Genomic DNA, 18,423 nt, shown 5'->3' on the forward strand with positions numbered 1-18,423 from the left:
TTTTTTTTTTTTTTTGGAGACTGAAAATTAAACATTGGGTGGCCTCACTTGACTGGCCTTTGGTGAGGGCTTTCCCTGGTAGAGAAGTAGAAAAGGAAACAGCTACATATAGAAGGGTCTAAACTCATGGGATGACCTCAGTTTATAGCAATTGGCTCTCATGATAACTAACCTGATTTTGGGAGAACAGTACTAATACCTTTGGAGGACAGAGTCCCCATGACCTAATAACATCCACTAGGCCCACCTCTTTGCATGTTCTCAAGCTCCAGACTTCTAGCATATGAGCTTCTGAGGGACAGACAAACCTTCAAACCATAGCATATTCTCAATAGGAAGGAGTTCCAAATGAAAGCAGGACAGTTAACAGAGGAGACCAGAGTTATACCATCTGCCAGCTACTATATATAGCCATCATTGTCAGAGTCTTTTCCAATATTCCCAGGGCTTGATAGATATTTCCACAACATTCTAAATCATATTATAGATGAATGTCGAGTAGTTGAAGTAACACACCTAAGGATGGAAAAGGGGCAAACCAGAGAGTCAATTTCTGACCCCAGGTCTGTTTACCCTTTTCATAAACTCATGGAACTTGAAAATGGCAACATTTTATAGATGAGAGGGAGGGAGGATAATTTGAGTCAGAGAGCACTTCTTAGACACTTTATCACATTTATGGTACCCCTAAATAATTGGTTAAGCCTGTAGATTCTTCTAAATGCTGGACCAGACAGCCCCTTCCTGTCTTAAGAGGTGAGGACTGCTGTTCTAGAAGGGAGGTATGAAGCTGGTCTATTCAGGGCCTGGGTGCTGACTGTCTCAGTGCAGGACCTACCAACCAAGTACCTTTGGTAAGTTTATCTGAGTATCTATCTATAAAAGGGTAGCAAAAAAACCCTGCTTTTGTCAAACACAGGATTATTTTGACAGCCCAAAATGTATAAATAATAGAAATCTTGCTTCATAAGAGAATTATGCTGCTGCTGCTGCTGATGATGATAGTGCTCGTTCAGAGCCTTTAATTCTAATTCTTGAATTATAAAAAGGAACATAGGGGAATGCTGTTTTCTCTCCAAGAGAAAGGAGGACTCCTTTTGGCTTGCCTGTGTTCCTCATGGTTTAAACAAACAAAAACAGACAAGCAGACAGACACTTTCCAATCAACACACATATATCAGAATGGCCCAAATCCAGAACTCTGACAACACCAAATGTTGGCATCCATTGCTGGTGTAAATGCACAATGGCCCCACCACTCTGGAAGACAGTTGGTCAGTTCCTCACAACGTTAAACATACCCTTCCCATTTATCCATCAATTGAATTCCTCGATATTTATCCAAGGAGTCTATAACTTAGGTCTATATGAAGACCTGTACATAGATGTTTACAGCAGCTTTATTCATGATTGCCGACCCTTAGAAACAACCAAGATGTCCTTCCATAGGTAAATGGATAAACTGCTACATCCAGACCATGGAATATTATTAGTGCTGAAAAGAAACAGTCTATCAAGCCACAGAGGGACATGGAGGGGACTTAAATGCATATTATCAAGTGAAAGAAGCCAATCTGAATGCATTACATGGGTGTGATTCCAACTATCTGACATTCTGGAAATGGAAAAACTATGGGGAAGGTCAAAAGATCAGTGAATGCTAAGGGGTGAGGGTGTAGAGATGAGTAGGTGGACCATAAAGGATTTTTAGGTAGTGAAACTACTCGTTTGATACACTAATGGTAAATGTATGTCATTATACATTTGTCTAAATTCTCAGAATGTATACTCCCAAGAGTGAACCCTGATGTAAACTATGAGCTTTGGGGGACAATGGTGTATCAATGTAGTTCATCAATGGCAGTAAAGATACCACTGGGGGTTGGGGTGGGGTTGTTGATAGTGGGGGAGGCTGTGCATGTGTTGTGGGGAGAATACAGGAAATCTTTGTATCTTCCACTCAATTTTCTTGAGAACTTAAAAACAGTTGTAGAATATTTAGTTTACTAAAAACAAACAAGCAAACATCATTTCTCCAGTCCTTGAAGTTCAAACACATGGCATATACTCTCTGACTCTGAGATTTCTCTTTCTATTTTGCCATATCTGTGGTTTCTCAATTATTGTTCTAGGAGAGTTTCTTCATTTCAGTTCGCATTTTTAATAGCATTTCTATCTGATGACTAAAACAGGACATATACAAAGTTGGGAAAGTAAAAAAAAAAAAAACAAGAATAAGAAAAACAACCCCCCAAATCCTCCCTCCCAAATTACTCCACCCAGAAATAGCAATCGCATTTTGGATAGTGGTTGGTTCTATTCTGCATTATTCTACCATCACGAAAAACTTCACAAGCATTATTGTTCTGGTAAACATTTCGTGTATGACACTACACATAGTTTAGTTAATCATTCAGAATTATGATGGTAGCATATTGGATGTTTTCAGTTTTGCACCATTCTAAATAATGTGGTGGACATCTGTGTGGTTAAAGTGTTGCTGAATTTTTGAATTATTTCCTGGACTTGGGATTGTAGGGTTGAAGAGTGTGAATATTTTGATGATTCTTCGACTATTGCAAACTGCTTTCTAGAAATTTTGTATCTGTTTGTACTCTGAGAAGCAGTGAGTGAGAGTTTCTGTCTCTCTGGTTTTCATAAGTAAGATAATTAAAAAACATCAGTTGCTGGGCACAATGATGCAAGCCTGCAATTCCAGTGATTTGGGAGGCTGAGGCAGGAGGATAACAGGTTTGGGGAGAGCCTGGGCAACTTAGTGAGACACTGACTCAAAATGAAAAATAAAAAGGGTTGCAGCTGGTAGAGTGCTTCTGGGTTCAATCCCCAGTACCATGCACACAAAAATTATGAAAGTAGGACAGGGAAGGTATCTGTTGGTTTAATGAACATCTCTTTTTGTCTGGTAAATAGTGAAATTAAAAAATCTATTTGTTAATTTTCAAATATCCAATTTTGTGAATTATCCATTTGTACTATTTTACCATTTATAAATAGGGCTCTTACTGTTTTTAAAATGAACTTAAAAACTATTTCTATTTACACTATTTTTTAAATATCAGACTTCAAAATGGAAAGTTTTCCCCTTGATATTTAAAATAATGACCTATCCCGATTAAAAGAAAATAGCATATTATAAAAAATTGTGAAAAAAGTAAAACTCTCCTAAATTCTACCTCTTTGATTTGTATTAACATTTTTGAAGCATTTTCTTCTAAACTTTTATCCTACATGTGGACTGCAGTTTTTGAAGTTCAAAAATTTTAATTTTTATGCACTTAAAAACTATCATTTAAAAATTTCATATATGCTTCAATGCTTTTGTGTTTAGGGAAGTCTGATCTAGACATTAGATAAAGAATCACTTTTAAAGATAGAGCCATGGGCCAGAGGTGGTGGCACATGCCTGTAATCCCAGGAGCTCAGGAGGCTGAGGCAGGAGGATTGTGAGTTTGAAGCTAGCTTCAGCAATTTAACAAGGCCCTAAGCAACTTAGTGAGACACTGTCTCAAAATAGAAGGACATGTGGTTCTTTTGATGAAGGCAATATATTTTAGGATACTTAGGAAATGAAGGGGGAAAATATCAGCCACAATGCCTTGACCCTATTGCAACTACTTTCTATTTTGATGCATGGTTGAATCTTTTGATCCTGAGTATTTAATTAATTTTTATGTGGTTGTAAGGATACGGCATATGCAATTTCCTATCTTGCTCTTTGCACTCATAACTATGCCATAAGCATCATTTTCATATTGCTACATAATCTCTGTCATGGTTATTTTAAATGATTCCCTAATGGCCCCTCTGGTTTCTGTATAGTCATGACTGACCCTGTTCCACTGATGAACATTTCAGTTGCTTCCTATTTTTCCTTCAAGTGATATTTTGAAACACCAATGTCCAGCCAAGCAGAATCTCCTACTATTCCCGGGGGGCTGACTATAACAGAATTTGACTTCTGCTCATTTCTTCCTCTACTTAGAGGAGCACTGGAAGAAATCATTTCCCCTCCCCCTGTGCTGAAGATGGAACACAGAGTGTTCAAACCCAGTGCCTAATAGGTGTGAGGCAAGCTCTCTACCATGGAGCTACATCCCCAGCCCAAAAAATAATTTTGAAAGAATGATTGACAGTCTTAAAATTAGGTGGAGAGGAACCATGAGTTGAAAGCATGTTGAGCTTTCAAGAGAAAGCTGCCTTAGGAACCTGGGCTGTTGACATGTTTTAGGAGCTCAAGAATGAAGCACAAGTTTATAATAGTTTCAACAGAATGCTTTCTACTTACGCAGTGCTTGGTAGTTTTGAGGGCTGGATCTGTGCTTGTCATTTGCTATCTCTGTGACTTTCAACAGTGAGGCAACTGCTGAACCTGCTGTCTTTCTGTAGAATAGGAAGAATAATAGGCCAGGAGGGAGACCAGGGGAGTGAGGAAGGTGGGGGAAAGAATCAGGAGCAACTAAGGAGCACACAGGAGAGCTTCCCAGGAAAGAGAGATGTACTTGTATGAATGTAGGCTGGATCTTTTATTCCCTCAGTGTCTCAGTGTCTCTATTTGTACAAGGGGCTTCACATGTAGTTTGCAAGAACCCTTCTTACAGGAACCCCCAGTTCTGAGACCCCCAACCCTAGGCCAGGCCCGCACCTCTGACTGATGTGTGGCTCCCTCCAGCTCCTGTTCATACTCTGGACAGCTGAGTCTAACTTGTCTCTGTTAGACTCAGCCCATACTTTCTGAGAAACTTCCAGGGCAGCATCCTTTACAGTTCTTGGTATGTTCTGGGGGTAGTGGATGTACATATTTATTACAGTTCATCCTCTGTACCTGTGGGTTCCATATTTCTGGATCAAAAATATTCAAGGGGAAATATTGTGTCTGTACTGAAGATGTACAGACTTCTTTTTTCCCCACTTGTCATTATTCCCTAAACAATACAGTATAACAATTATTTACTTGGCATTTGCAAGTATTGGGTATTATAACTTACCCAGAGATAATTTAAAGTACCCAGAAAGGATATGTGTAGGTTATTTAAAAAAATATACTACACCATTTTATATAACGGGCTTTAGCATCCATGGGGTTTGGAGTTTGCCGAGGTCCTGGAACCAATTCTGTAATTTATAATAACTGACGTTGGTCTGTTGGCAAAGTTGGCGTACAATAATCTTGTCTTCTCCATGAAAATGATCCTTAATTATTTTCCCGTCTGCAGGAATTAGGAAACAACTCAGTATTGAGCGGTGGAGAACCAGGCACATGGTCAGAAATCTTGTTTCAGGCGTCTTAATGTCTTGTTTGTAGAATGGGAATAACAACACCTACTTCCTAGGGCTGTCTGGAGACTGAAGGAAATAATGGTTGTCAAAACAGTCAGCACAGTGCCAGGCACACAGTAAGTGCGCAGTAATGTTAGGTGGTTATTATGATCACGATTACTGGCAACTTTGAAAGACGGAGCCCTAAGATGGCACAGGTCTAGGCGCCAGGGAAAGACTTGGAGATGTGCCCCAGGCGTGCAGGGAGACTTGTGCAGCTACCAGCAATGAGAAGGCGGAGCTTTAGGAATCCAGCTGGAGGCGAGCCCCGGGAAAGGCTGGACTCTCGGGCCATATTCTTCCAGTCGAGGCTCCTTGACCACGTACCAATCACATCACATTACATTATCTTTGATTTTCGAAAGTTCTCAATCCTCTAGACTTGCAGGAGGTGACTGCTGGGTAAGAGGACCAAAGCGTCGGGCCCGCGGCGGTCCTGGACCCCAGACTGTCGTCTTAGGCCCCGCCCCGGGGCGGTGTCACCGGAGCGTTTTGGGAGTACCTCTCGCCGCAGCACCCGGCGTCAGCGCAGCAGACTCCCTCCTCCCAGGCTGTGCGGTTCCGGCGAGGGGTGGCCCTTTAAAAGGCAGTGTCTTGTCCGGAGGGGGCGGGCAGGGGGAGCTGACCGCCGCCCCAGGCCCAGCCCCTCCTCCCTGCCCCCTTCCTTGGTTCGTCTGTCCCTCCCGGGTCCCAGCGTCGCTGTCTCGCTAGCTCAACGCACGCTCCGCCTCCGTCAGTCGGCTCCGCTGACTAGTGAGCGGCGTGGACAGGAGCCGGGGCCGGACGCGCGGCCGGGGCTGGGGGCTGGGAGCGCGGCGCGCACGGCCTCCCAGAGCAAGATAGGGCCCCCGCCACCGGGCGAGGCCGGCGCCGCGATGGCAGAGATGGGCAGTAAGGGGGTGACGGCGGGGAAGATCGCCAGCAATGTACAGAAGAAGCTCACCCGCGCGCAGGAGAAGGTGAGCGAACCGGTGTCTCGGTCACCTGTCCCCCTACTCCCCAGGGTCGGGCCCTGTCGCCGTCGCACAGCGGCTGCCCAGGGGTCCCTAGGCTGCGACCCCCGACGCTCTGAGTTTACCCCTTGGGTTCGCGTTCTCTGTCTCCCCACCTGGGCTGGGGCAGGGGAGGGCGCAGCTGTCCGCTCACCCCCTCCTCCCCCTGCCTTCGGCCGCTTTGTACAGTCGCTGTTCCCCTGCGGAGAAGTGGCGGCCCACGCTCTGGGATCCCGTAGCTGCGCTGGGTCCTGTGTAACCCCACCCTGGAGGCCAAGGGCTGGGAGGCTGGGAGGCAAGGTGGGGACCCCCAGCTCTCCAAGCCCGTGCGGGCAATTCTGGAGGGGCCCACTCCGGGGAAGGGAAGGAGCATTTCTTTCCGGCCCGGGGCTACCGCACGCCCCGGACTCCTAAGGCTACTTCCCAACCCGGGGGTGCTGGAGCCCGCAGTTTTCTTTCCCACCACCTCTCCACCTTCTATCCCACTGGCCCGAAAGAAGGATCGGATTTCTTTTCCTGCGAGGTGCCTGCGGCCTGGGAGCTCCTGCCTGGCTCCGCGGTCAGCAGAGGGCTGCGCACCCCTCCAGGAGGTCCCCTAGTTCCAGCAGGGGCTTGGCGTTTCCCGCTGTCCGGGAGGGGGTGGCGGTGCTGGCTTTGGTAGCTCTGGCTGGCCGGGTGGGGACCTGTCCCAGAGTAGGGGCGTGTAGGGCGCCACAGGAAATCCGACCCCTCTTCGCGGAGAGTGACTCCCAGCTGGCGAGTGGGGGGATGGTGTCGGGGCTTCCTGGGGCACCCTGACTGTGCAGGAAATGCAGGGATTGGGAGGCGGGGGTCCTTGCCGGGTCAGCTTTTTATCCCAAGCCATCTCTGGTTTATTGAATTGGATCACGCCAGCTGCTGACGCCACTTCCCCCTGACGATTCTTACTGAAATCTGAGAATGTAGAATCCGTGTTTCTGCCAGGGTGGCTAGCCCCCCAAGAGCTCCGTGGCGGACCGGGTGGGGACCCGGGGACAAGCCGGCCTTCCCCAGCAGGCCTTGTGGCTGTTTATAAACAATGACTTTTGCAGCTGAGACCTGCGGGCTCCCTAAGGATGCGGTCACGTGATGGCTGGGGGGTGGTGGTGGGGGGTTGGGGGAAGCTTCCCCTGTGTCTCCCTGAGTCCCACTGCTTATCCTTGTGGTTGGGCTAAGGAGGTGGTTGTGTGTGGAGGGAAGGGCTGTGGGCCAGGCTCCAGATCTGGCCAGCCCCAGCTCCCCTACCCCACCCCAGGAGGAGGGATTAGAGCCCCAAGAATAGCTTGGTGGGGGCTGGGAAGACTTACATCTTCCAGGTTGGAGGGATAGCAGCAGTTACTCTTGCTCCCCCTCCTCCCCATGACTGGCTAATCCATCTAGGTGCCTGGAGCAGGCAGCCCTGGGCCTGAGCCTGTTTCCTGATCCTAAGAGGAGGAGGAAGATGAATAGGAATTCATAGGAGAGCTCACTGAGACAGGTTCCCTGTCCCCTTCTGCTGATGTCCATCTCCTGCCTGGCTCCCCATTGCTCTTGGTGTGCCCCTTTGCCCCAATTGCCTTTCTCTGAAGCATCATCTTTGATGTAATTCTAGGCAAAGTAGGCATGGGTTGTGTCCCCTTATTGTAAGTGGCCATGTGTCGCTGGCTCACAGCAGCCTGGGAGCTCCTGCCTGGCTTGAGCTCCCTCTTCAACCCCTATTCTGTGGCCTTGGGCAGTTGGCTGACAACTGGTGGGCAATGGATGCTGGACTTGGCCAACAGCAGGTTAAGCCCTGCCCAAACCTGGGCTTCTTGGAACTGCAGTTGCTTAGAGCCACAGCTGTTCTCTTCCCCATGGGTAGTAGTTAGGCACCCTCACCCCACCAGAAGCCAAGGCAGTGTAACAGGCATCTTGGCTGTCTTTGAACGTAGACTTCCTTCCATCCTTTTCCTTCCTGGCCCAGCTGCAGTCCCTGCTCCCCATACCTCAATCCACACCAACCTCTTCTGTTTGCTTTTCCTGCCACTCAGAGTCTGTCACAGGCTGGCTGTTGTTCACAGGTCTGCCTCCTCAGCATCTTCTGGTGGTGTTCAGGACCCATTCTAACTTTCATTGCTAATGGAACTTCAATCCTGCTGCCTTACGATCGCCCCACCACTGTCCTTACCTTGCCTCAGTCAAATCAATGAATAACGGGACAATTGCTATTTCCTTTTTTTTGTCATAGGAGGGCATTTTTTGATAAAGAATAACAGGAGCTATGGTGGAAGGGTCAAATGATATTCATATAGGAAGAAGTGCCCCCCATCGTTCATCCTCTCTTCTCCACACACCCCATCTCAGCTCAAACATCCATTGAGACTCAGGGGGTCACAGTGTGGTCAAGGGCACCCTGTCCTCTGGTGTTGTGGATCTCTATGGGAGTCACTGAACCAGGTCTCCTCTGTGTCTTTCCATGGATCCTGGGTTGCTGTTACCCATTGATCCATCTGCCTCTACCACTGATTAGGGCAGATCCATATGTGTGCACTTTGGGCATTTACCAGTAGTGCACACTACTGGTAAATCACCCAATAGGAGCTTAGTGTTTATGAACAAATGAGGGCATTTGGGGGGATTGATTTGGGAGCCCTAAAACAGGCCTGTGGGTGGGCCGATTTGTGTCGTGTACTACTTTGCTGTCCCTTGTTCATCAAATCCTATCTAGATGTGAGCCAGATGCCTTGTCCTAGGCTGAGTCCCTGGACACTATCAAAGACCGGGTTGCATGTGGCTCTGGCTCATGAGGAGCGTATTCCTGTAAGATCTCCTACTGCCACTGCTGGCCTCTCAGCCACCCCCAGTGTGCCTGAAGCTCAGGCCTGTGGGCGCCATGAGGTCATCTTCCCATTGCGTTTGGCTTGTCGGACCCTCTATAAATGACTGTGTCCATTTTTGGGCCTCAGAAGGGTGGCTGGGCAAAGCCAGTTTAGGGTGGAGCCTGGGTCAAATGACAGAGAGGATTAGAGGTTGGCGGACAGAGCCCCTTGGGGGATGGGGTGGCTGGGCAGAAGGACAGCTGGGTGCAGGGAGTCCTCATGGAGCATGTGTCAAGGAGGCTGGGCCTTGTTCTGGCGGAGCTGAGCTGGTGATGAACATGGGAGAAGGCCCTGACCAGGGTGGAAATGTGTACTTTCCCCCTCCTGGCTGGCCTTCCCTGAGCAGGCTGGACAGTGGGGAGTACCAGCTGGGAGTGGGAGGTCCCAGGGCTGTCCATGCACACACTGCACTGGCATGCCCAGCAGATGCTCATTATAGGAAGGGGCAGTGGCAGTTATTTATAGGACCCTGACACATGGCCATGAGTCTCACCATGTTCCTTTGCGTGGTCAAGGTCTCCCCACGCAGTAGCTTTGTCAGCCTCTTCAGTAGGAGCCGGGCCTATACACCAAGCCCATTCTTGCTGCAATGATAAGAGTGGCCAGGCCACACTTAAAAGTAGGTGCCCATGGCCCTTTTAACATAAGAGGCAGTTGGGGCATAGGCAGTCCTTACCACCCATCCAATCATACTACCTTGTGCTAGAGCTCAGAGCCCACCTGGACCACTGATTTTGCAGGTACCTTTCCTTCTCAGGCCCCAGTCCAGAGCTGCTGCACAAGAGCAGCAGATGCTTTGTCCACCTTTGCCCTTGAGTATTTGAGACCCTTTCCTTGCCCTTTCCAGATCACTTGTCTTTTCCTCTACTTGTCTCTCTATCTCCTTGCTCTGGGCCTTTTCCCTTTGAGTTTGCCCAGGTTTTTTTGGGGGGGAGGCGGGGTGGGTACTGGGATTGAACCAGGAGCACTTGACCACGGAGCCACATCCCCAGCCCTATTTCGTATTTTATTTAGAGACAGGGTCTCCCTGAGCTGCTAAGCACCTTGCCCTTGACGAGGCTGGGTTTGAACTCGAGATTTCCTGACTCAGCCTCCTGAGCCGCTGGGATTACAGGCGTGTGTCACCGTGCCCAGCTTGCCCAGGCTTTTGATGTACCTTCTAGACTGCCATCAGCTTCCCTTGAACCCAGGTTATTTATGTAAATGTTTATCACCTGCTGGAGGGAGGGATCCTGACATCTTATCTAGGTGTGTATACATGTTCTGTGGGCTTTCGGTTTAGGCAGGTGAGTGAGGGGAGCTTGGAAGCACACCCAGGAGACCTCTCTGAGCCTCTGCCGGTTTGGGTGGCCTTAGTACAGTGTGCTGGCAGGACATAAGCCAGGCAAAGCCTGTTTCGTCTAGGAGGGAAGATGAGGGGAGTGTAGTGGGCTGCCTGGGGCCCACGGAAGAAGAAGAGGTCCCAGGAGGCATGAGTGTGGGCTGAGGTATGGAGTGGGGAGTGGGGATGGTCAGGACATTGGCAACCTGGAAGAAAAGGGTGGACAGGTGGCAGATTCAGATCAGATTTGATCAAGTCTTCAATGTTGGGGATTCAGGGAAGCCGAGCTCGACTACTTCTCTTCTTCCTCACAGATCACCCACTGGGGCTCCCTTCTCACTTTTGCTCTCTGGCACCTGGCCAGGCCTTTGCCCCTGTAACCCAAGGCTGAGCCTCACGTGGTCCTTTTGCTATGAGGTTCTAGAACCCCAGAGTCCCACCTTCCATTTTAGGCCTTGTGTCCTGCACATCACTATGACAGCAGAGAGTGCATGGGCTTTGGGTTTCCCTAATTGGCTGCAGGATCATAGGCAAGCTGCAATACCTTCCCAAGCGCTGTTTCTTTTTGTCAAATTGGGGATAACATGTATGTTGTAGAAAGTAGAACCTTTGACAGATGCCCTGCACATAGCAAATGCTCACTAAAACCAGTACCACAAAACCCCCACAGGGAGACCTACCTCTCCACATAGTCCGTGTTCCCAACTCCTCTCCCTGGGAGGGTCCATTACAGGCCTTTGTAGACAGCTAATCCCTGCTGAGCCCTTAGCTGATCAGGGCTTAGGGTGCTGTCACAGTCCTGGCATGGTGCCTGCATATGTTCATGTGTGTAGTGTGTGTTTGTGCTCTGTGGATGTGCCTGTGTGTGGTGTGTGCAGGGACAGTCTAGGGTAGGTGGAAGGCTTGGACTAGAGATCAGACAGTTTGGGAGTGAATCTCGACTCCTACACATAAACTGTGACTGGGCACATTTCCCTTGTCTCATCTTCACTTTTCACCACTGGTAAAGTGGTAATGGGGTTTGCATATTCATTCATTTATTCTCACAACAAATATTTGGTACCCACTGCCTTCTGGGCACTGTTCTAGGGAGTAGGAACCCAGAGGTGAACAATGCAAGCCCCTGATTTTCTAGAGCTGATATTGTAGCCAGGGAGAGTCAATACACAAGTGGCTGTGGTGATAGGTAGGAGCTGGAAAGCAAGAGAGTGTCCTGTATATGAGACCTGTGCTGATCTGAGATTCATTGTGACGTGGGATGTAGGTAATGCAATGGGAGGGTTGGGTTGAGGTTGTGGGAAGCTTCTGGTCTCCGGGTGAGAGGGCACCTCTGCGAGCTCGGCTTCCTACTGGATGCCAGGTGTATTGTGCTTTTCTTTTCTCTCTCTTTCTTTTCTTTTGGTACTGGACATTGAGCCCCGGGCACACTTTGCCCCTGAGCGATATCCCCATCCTTTTATATTTTTTATTTTGAGACAGGATCTCACTAAGTTGCTTAGAGCCCAAGTTACCACGACTGGCCTCAAAATTTTGATCCTCCTGCCTCAGCCTCTGGAGTTGCAGGGATTATAGGTGTATTCCACCAGGCCTGGTGTATGTTGTGTGTTTTCTAAAGCCACCTTTCCATCAAGTCTCCTTTTGGGATTAAAAATACAAAGAAAGGCCACCAACACTGAAAGTACCAAGCAGGGCAGATCCGGGCAGATGTGCAGTTTTGGTGGGTGTTTGTGCAGGGCCGGGGGGCAGGGCCCCCTATGCTGGATGTAGACTGGGGAGGTGGGAGAGGCCACTAAAAGATGAAGGGGACTGTGCCAGAGATGGCGTAGACCAGGAGGGCCATGTGTAAGATTTCCACAGGGAGCTGTGACTGGCATAGCAGATTGACACAGCCTTTAGAGATGGGGTTGAGTCCCTCCCCAGGGATTATTATCCTAGGCCAGTCATGCTGAATTCTCTGATCCTCAGTTTCCTTGTCTGAAGCAGGGATACTTCAGGTTAGGTATTATAAGTAATACCTAATTACTTATTAGGTATTAATTATTGCTGTGACACTCAGGATCTGGGTCAGGGAGCAGAGAGAAGGTGTGGGTCCTTGCAAGCTGAGGGAAGAAGCCATTGGGAGATGAAATGGGGAGGCTGCTAGCCCAGGGCAGGGCCCTAGAGCCACCAGTAGGATTCAGCATCTTGCTCTTCTCGTGCCACCTCACGAGCCTGGCACCCAGGCTTCTGTGCACCCCTGCCTCAGGCTGCCACCTCCTAACAAGGCCACAGGTTGTACACATGCCAATGGCTGGCAGGGGTCAGGGCTGGGGAATGGAAAAGAGAAAGGCAGGTTCTTCCTGCCCCAGGGGAAGGTTTGTCAAATATTAACTTAATAATAATAGCTGTGGGTCACTGTACACCTGCCTTGTGCCGTCATCCCTGCCAACAAGTGAGTTCGTTAGGAGTCCCTTGAGCAAAGGAAGAAATTGAGGCTTGGCCCAGAGGTGTGACTCCCATGGATTGCCACCTCTGTTGTGGATGAGGCAGTGGGTCTGACCCTGGAGACCACCTTGGAGACATGCAGATGAGATGGCAGTCTCCAGCTTGGGGACACTGCCAGTCCCTCCAGCCCCACTTGGGATCCAGGTTTTTACTTTGGGGTGTGTGGTAGACTCTGGGGGTGATGGGAAGACCTAGGGTTTCCAGAAACAAGTCCAGAGTCACGGGTTTATGCATCACTAGGACACAAGACCCTGTGTGTGTGTGTGTGTGTGTGTATTTTCTCCAATAATAAAAGCTATGTTAATTTAATCTAAAGGAGGACTCCTTATTCTGAAATTGTATCCTGCCTACTTTTGTTTCAGTCATTGATACAATGTTTCTTTGTTGAAATGATAGCATTACTAGTCACTTTTTACTGTGTTTGAGGAAGAAGTAGCCATGTTGTCCATCACATGAAAGCACACAGAGAAGATTTTTCCTGATGAGGGATTTCTGCTCTGGGTCCCTTGATGCCTACCTCTATGGCCTGGGTTCAGGCTGGAGGCAGGCCTGTGTATCTCCGCTCATGAGGACAAGGGCTGGCCTGTATCCTACAGTCACTGTTACATCCATAAGTCTCTTGCTATCTTTGGTTGGGGCCGGAGTGGGGGGGGTTCCAGGACCCCCACCTTCCAGATACCAAAATTCTTCTATACTCAAGCCCTTCATATAAAACGATGTATTATTTGCATATAACCTAGGCTCATCTTCCTGTAATACTTCAGATCATCTCCAGATTACTTATAATACCTAATACAAAGTCATTGTGATGTATATAGTTTTTATGCTGAAATTGTTTAGGGAATGATGTCAAGAAAAAGTCTGTGCATGTTCAGTACAGGCACAGGTTTTTTCTTTTGAAGATTTCTGATGTGTGGTTGGTTGAATCTGCAGATGTAGATACCCAGGGCCGACTGTACTTCTTGCATTGCATGGGTGCACGGCTTCTCTGGTAGTGAAGAGACAGGGCTGATGGCTGTCAAAGACTCTGGGTTTCAGGGTGCAGGCTAGAAGAAAGGGACTGCAGGATTCGGACTGGGGTAACAAGGTGCCGATCCCACCCTGCCTCTACCACTGTGGGGTGATCTAGTCCTCCTTCCACACTGCCTTTTCCCATGATCAAATGGCATGATGATGAGTGGACAGCCCAGTGCTGTAGTGTGGCCTAATCTAAGCCAGTAGCTATAGCACTCTGTGCTGGGTAACAGGGCTCTTGTGATTGGCTGGGGCCCTGCTACGGAGTCCTGCCTGGTTTTAGGCCAGATGCCAAATGGGGCTTGGCCTCAGTCCTCAGCAGATGGGTGTTCATAAGAGCCTATGGATGACGGGCACTGGGGGCGCTCACTGGTGGTAGTGGGGATTAGTGTGATTGGTCAGACCAGACACCTCACTGATAATGCAGCCTGCCACTGCCCTCAGATGCAGTTCCTGTGCTCTTTGCAGAGGCTCTTCCCGCAGCTTGCAAGGACCCACACCTTCTCCCCACTCCCTGACCCAGATCCTGAGTGTCACAGCAAGCAGATGCAGTGGGATTGGGGTCACAGCATGGAGTGGGGGAGGAGTCCAGACTTGAAGCCTTCTGGGACAGAGCGTGGAGTGCTGAGTACTATGCTCCTTTGGAAGGGCTGTGAGCTGTGGACATGTCCCCTCTGCAGTGTGAGGGCCCAGTGCCATGGGCTGAGCCCCAGATCATCATGGGAGGGAGTGAGTGAGTGGGCGGCTGTAGGCTGCAGCTGCTGCATAACTGAGCCCTGGTGAATTCCTTGCTGCCAGCACGGCTTGCTGCTCTCAGCGCTTCCAGACCTTTGTTGACCCTTTCTTCAATGTCGTCAGGGTACCCTTTTCAGGGTCTGGTCTCCCCAAATATGCTCCTTGCTTTGTTTTTGTTTTTGTTGTTGTTTTGATACTAGGGATTGAACCAAAGGGGCACTTTACTACTGAGCTACATCCAAGCCCTTTTTAAATTAAAAAAAAAATTTAAAAAACATTTTTTTAGTTTTGAAAGAGGACCTGGTTTAGTTGCTAAGGCTGGCCTCAAACTTGCAAACCTCCTGCCTCAACTTCCTTCCTGCCTCAGCCTCCTGAGTTGCTGGGATTACAGGAGCATGTCATAGCACCAGGCTGGCTCCTTGATTTGTGTGAGTCAATTCTTACACGGGTTCAATCCCCCGAGAGGACTGCAACTCACCTATAGGTGGTGGCCATGGCCATCTTATTATCCTGGTAGTGTTCTCTCTTATGTCCATTGTGAGCCAAGATGCTGAGAGGCTCGTGATGGTGCTGTCCCTGGCCAGCGGAGCTCCCTGCCTTGCAGACAGTGCCCATCCTGGGACTAGGGAGGACACCGGAGGTAGTCCCTGAGGCTGTGCCTTAGTCTTGTGCATCAGGAAGGGGTCCTTGGGGATGGTGAGTCTGGACTGAAACCCAGGGCAAAAGAGGCAGGCTGGGGTGGGGAGACGTGCCCTGGCAGCCTTGGGAACAGCACACCCAAGGCCTCTTTGGGTACCTGGAAGGGTGAGTGTGGATGGGGTGAGTTGAGGCTGGATCTGAAGATTGGAGCCAGACTTAGGATGTAGCTCCGCCCCAGACCTGCATCAAGCTCTTTAGCTTTTTTCTTCAGGTGTTATTTGAACCATATTTCTGACTCCAGGTTTGGGTTCAACTAAGGACTGGGTATTTTACTGATGTGTACCTCGGGAACCTCTGGCTTTCCGAGGAGGAAAAGACTGAGGCCTGGGAGAGGTATTGAGTCCTGAGTCCCCAGAGGGAGCAGCATCAATTAGAAAAGATCCAAACATTTCCAGGAAGGCACATGGGGATAGGGGCAGGGCTGGGCTGCAATTCTGGAGGCTGCCTGTCAGGGCTGGGGCCAGGGCCAGGTGACACCTGCTGCTGAATTACTGGTGGACAGTGTTCTGCACCAGCTCTGCCCCATGCAGGCCTGTTTCTGTGTTTCAGAACCCAGGATGACACAAAGAGGGCGTGACACTGCTGGGCTTGGAGAGCAAGTCGCAAGGGTCATTGGGCACCTGCGATTTGCTCCTCCCTGTGGGGCTGGCCATTAACTTAAATGGGCAAGGAGACTCCCTTTGCTTTTGGATCTGAGTGGTCCTGCCAGCTATGGGGACCCCTGGCTGTATGTTCACACAACTGGATGGGGAGTGGGCATAGGAGAACACAGTCTTTGTTGTGTGGATGGAGGACTGGGAGCACCAGCGGGTTGATGATGCTGATTAGAGTTTCCAGGGAGTCCTGTGGCTGCAGGGGTTTTGCTGGGACTTTAGGACCAGAAGGGGGATGGAGTGACAGGAGAGTCTTTGCCACTCCAGCTCCATTTTCCAACAGCTGTGACTGCTTTCTTTGGACCCTTTGCTTAACTCGCCCTCTCCATGAGGCTCCTGCCAAGATGCCTGAGCCCTGGGCGAGCCTGGGCCGGTCACTGGGCCCTGGGGACCAAAGTGGCACTGAGAGGCCTGAGCCATGAGAGGTCCCTTGTGGGGACCCCTGCTTTCCATCTAGCCAGCCTCCTGCAGCTCCCCTATTCCTCTGGCCCAAGGTGTCATCAGCTATCTTATTCCACGTTGTCTAGTTGATGGGTAACTGTCTAGGGGGACAGACACTGGTGACGGGGAGGATGGGTGTGCTGATCTGGACTCAGGACCACTGGCAGGTGGTAGGAGAAAGAGGAAAAAGAAGATTCAGGGGCATGTTGGGGAGAATTAAGAAGCTTTAACCTTCAGAGAAACCAGGGAATTTGCCCTGCAGTCCTGGGCACGTTGCCTGTCCTCTCTGTTTCATCCTCTGAGAGTGGTATGGTGGGAGTTCTTGCTTCTGGGGTTTGTTTGAGGGTGAAGCACCTGGCTTGCAGCCTGCTCACTGGTGGGGGCTGATGCTCTGCTCTGCCCCAGGGAGATCTTGGGAAAGCCCTTGACATCCCACAGGCGCACACCATTGTGGCTTTTGTGTTTTGTCTGTGCTATGGCAGGTCTCTTGAAATTGAACTGCAGTGTCCTTAATTTTTTTTTTTTTTTCCCTGCATAAGCTGAAGAAGCTAAATTGGGAGGTGCTGGATGGCTTCACCTTACAAGGGAGGAAGTCAGAGCTCCTCTGAACTAGACCCTGATTGAAGGGGGTAGGGATGGAGGACACATGGTTCCAGGTCAGGCTGCATGTTGAAGGGCCAGAGGAGGGTTTCAGAGTCATGCATTCATTCATTGGAGGAGCTGATGTGTACCAGAAGAACATGAACTTGAGACACTTGAATTGGGCCCTGGCCACAGAGCCCCAGTGTGCCCATCTGGGGACTGGGAAGTCTGCAGTCAGGTGAGCTCTGGCTCCTGCTGGGTCTGGATGGTTCAGGAGGGTAGGACCACCTTAGCATCTTCATTGAATTTGGTAAATTACTAAGAGCCATCACATCTACTACCAGCCATTTGTTTCTCTCTGGCCTGTGAGGTCACCCTACAGAAATACAGTCCCCTTGGGCAGATGAGGATACTGAAGCTCAGGGGAATCCTGGCATTTCCTCCCTTTTGAAACTCAGAGTGGCCTTTCTCACTAGCTTGTTATCTCTCTCTCCTGGAGTGAGATGGTGGGGGAGGGCAGGAGGATGATTATTGAAGAGCAAATGTGTTTTCAAATGAAAATCAGTGTGTGGGCTGCAGCAATCAGGGAGCACCAGGTGTATGTTTCCGGACTGAAGGTGGGGGTGCACTCTTGGTTACCCAGGAGGCTGGCACATCAGAAGAGAAGTTGATAAGAGAGAGCTGGGTCTTTCACTGTTGGGGATTTCCATGTGGCCCCTGGGATCCCCTCAGCTATTTCAGGATGAAGGCAGGGTGCAGGGGACCTGGGAGCCTGCAGGAATCAAGGTGCCCGAGAAGTTTGGGGCTGGATCTGAACGAAGCTGGTCTGACTCTGTGCTCCCCAGATCCTCAGGGTGTCAGGGGGAGCTAGGTCAGATGCCATATCTCCTACCTCCCTCGAAGAAAGGATTGGGGGAGCCTGGGGGAATTTAGGAGCTTGGGAAGCAATTCAAGGCCAAGTGAATAGCCAGGTGTATGAGCTGAATCTTGTTCTAAATGGAAAATCAGAATCCACAATTAATTGGATGCATTTGCTAAACCTGGGACAGGACCCAAATATTGTTCTTTTTTTTTTCTGAAATATGTCCCCTCTTCCCTCCGAGGACCCAGTGAAAAGCAGTATGTCCTGGGAGCAGGCCTGGCTGAGCTGGAATGTCACCTGCTTCTCCAAGTGATCCAGCCTGGCCCTACCTTACTGGTTGAATGGTCAGCAGGCCTGGAGAAGGCCACAGCTAAGGTGTGCTCTTGTCCTATCCTGAGAACTTAGTGGGCAGTGCTGCCCCAGCTCTGGTGGCCAGGTGGGGGTTGCT

The 18,423-nt window shown here is 49.6% G+C and overlaps 1 protein-coding gene across 7 annotated transcripts in view; it reads left to right on the forward strand.

The window, feature by feature from the left end:
- The first annotated feature begins 6,013 nt into the window (after positions 1 to 6,013).
- Positions 6,014 to 18,423, forward strand: part of Bin1 (bridging integrator 1) — a 56,950-nt gene continuing 44,540 nt past the window's right edge. Inside the window, exon 1 of one of the 7 annotated variants that reach the window (XM_076866671.2) lies at positions 6,014 to 6,296. In XM_076866671.2, the coding sequence (XP_076722786.1) occupies positions 6,213 to 6,296 (84 nt within the window). In that variant the 5' untranslated portion in view covers positions 6,014 to 6,212. The remainder of the gene's footprint in view (positions 6,297 to 18,423) is intronic. The other 6 variants (XM_076866666.2, XM_076866665.2, XM_076866668.2 and 3 more) reach the window with 6 other exon arrangements.

Source organism: Callospermophilus lateralis, chromosome 9 (genome assembly GCF_048772815.1).
Source record: "Callospermophilus lateralis isolate mCalLat2 chromosome 9, mCalLat2.hap1, whole genome shotgun sequence".
Lineage (NCBI taxonomy): Eukaryota > Metazoa > Chordata > Mammalia > Rodentia > Sciuridae > Callospermophilus > Callospermophilus lateralis.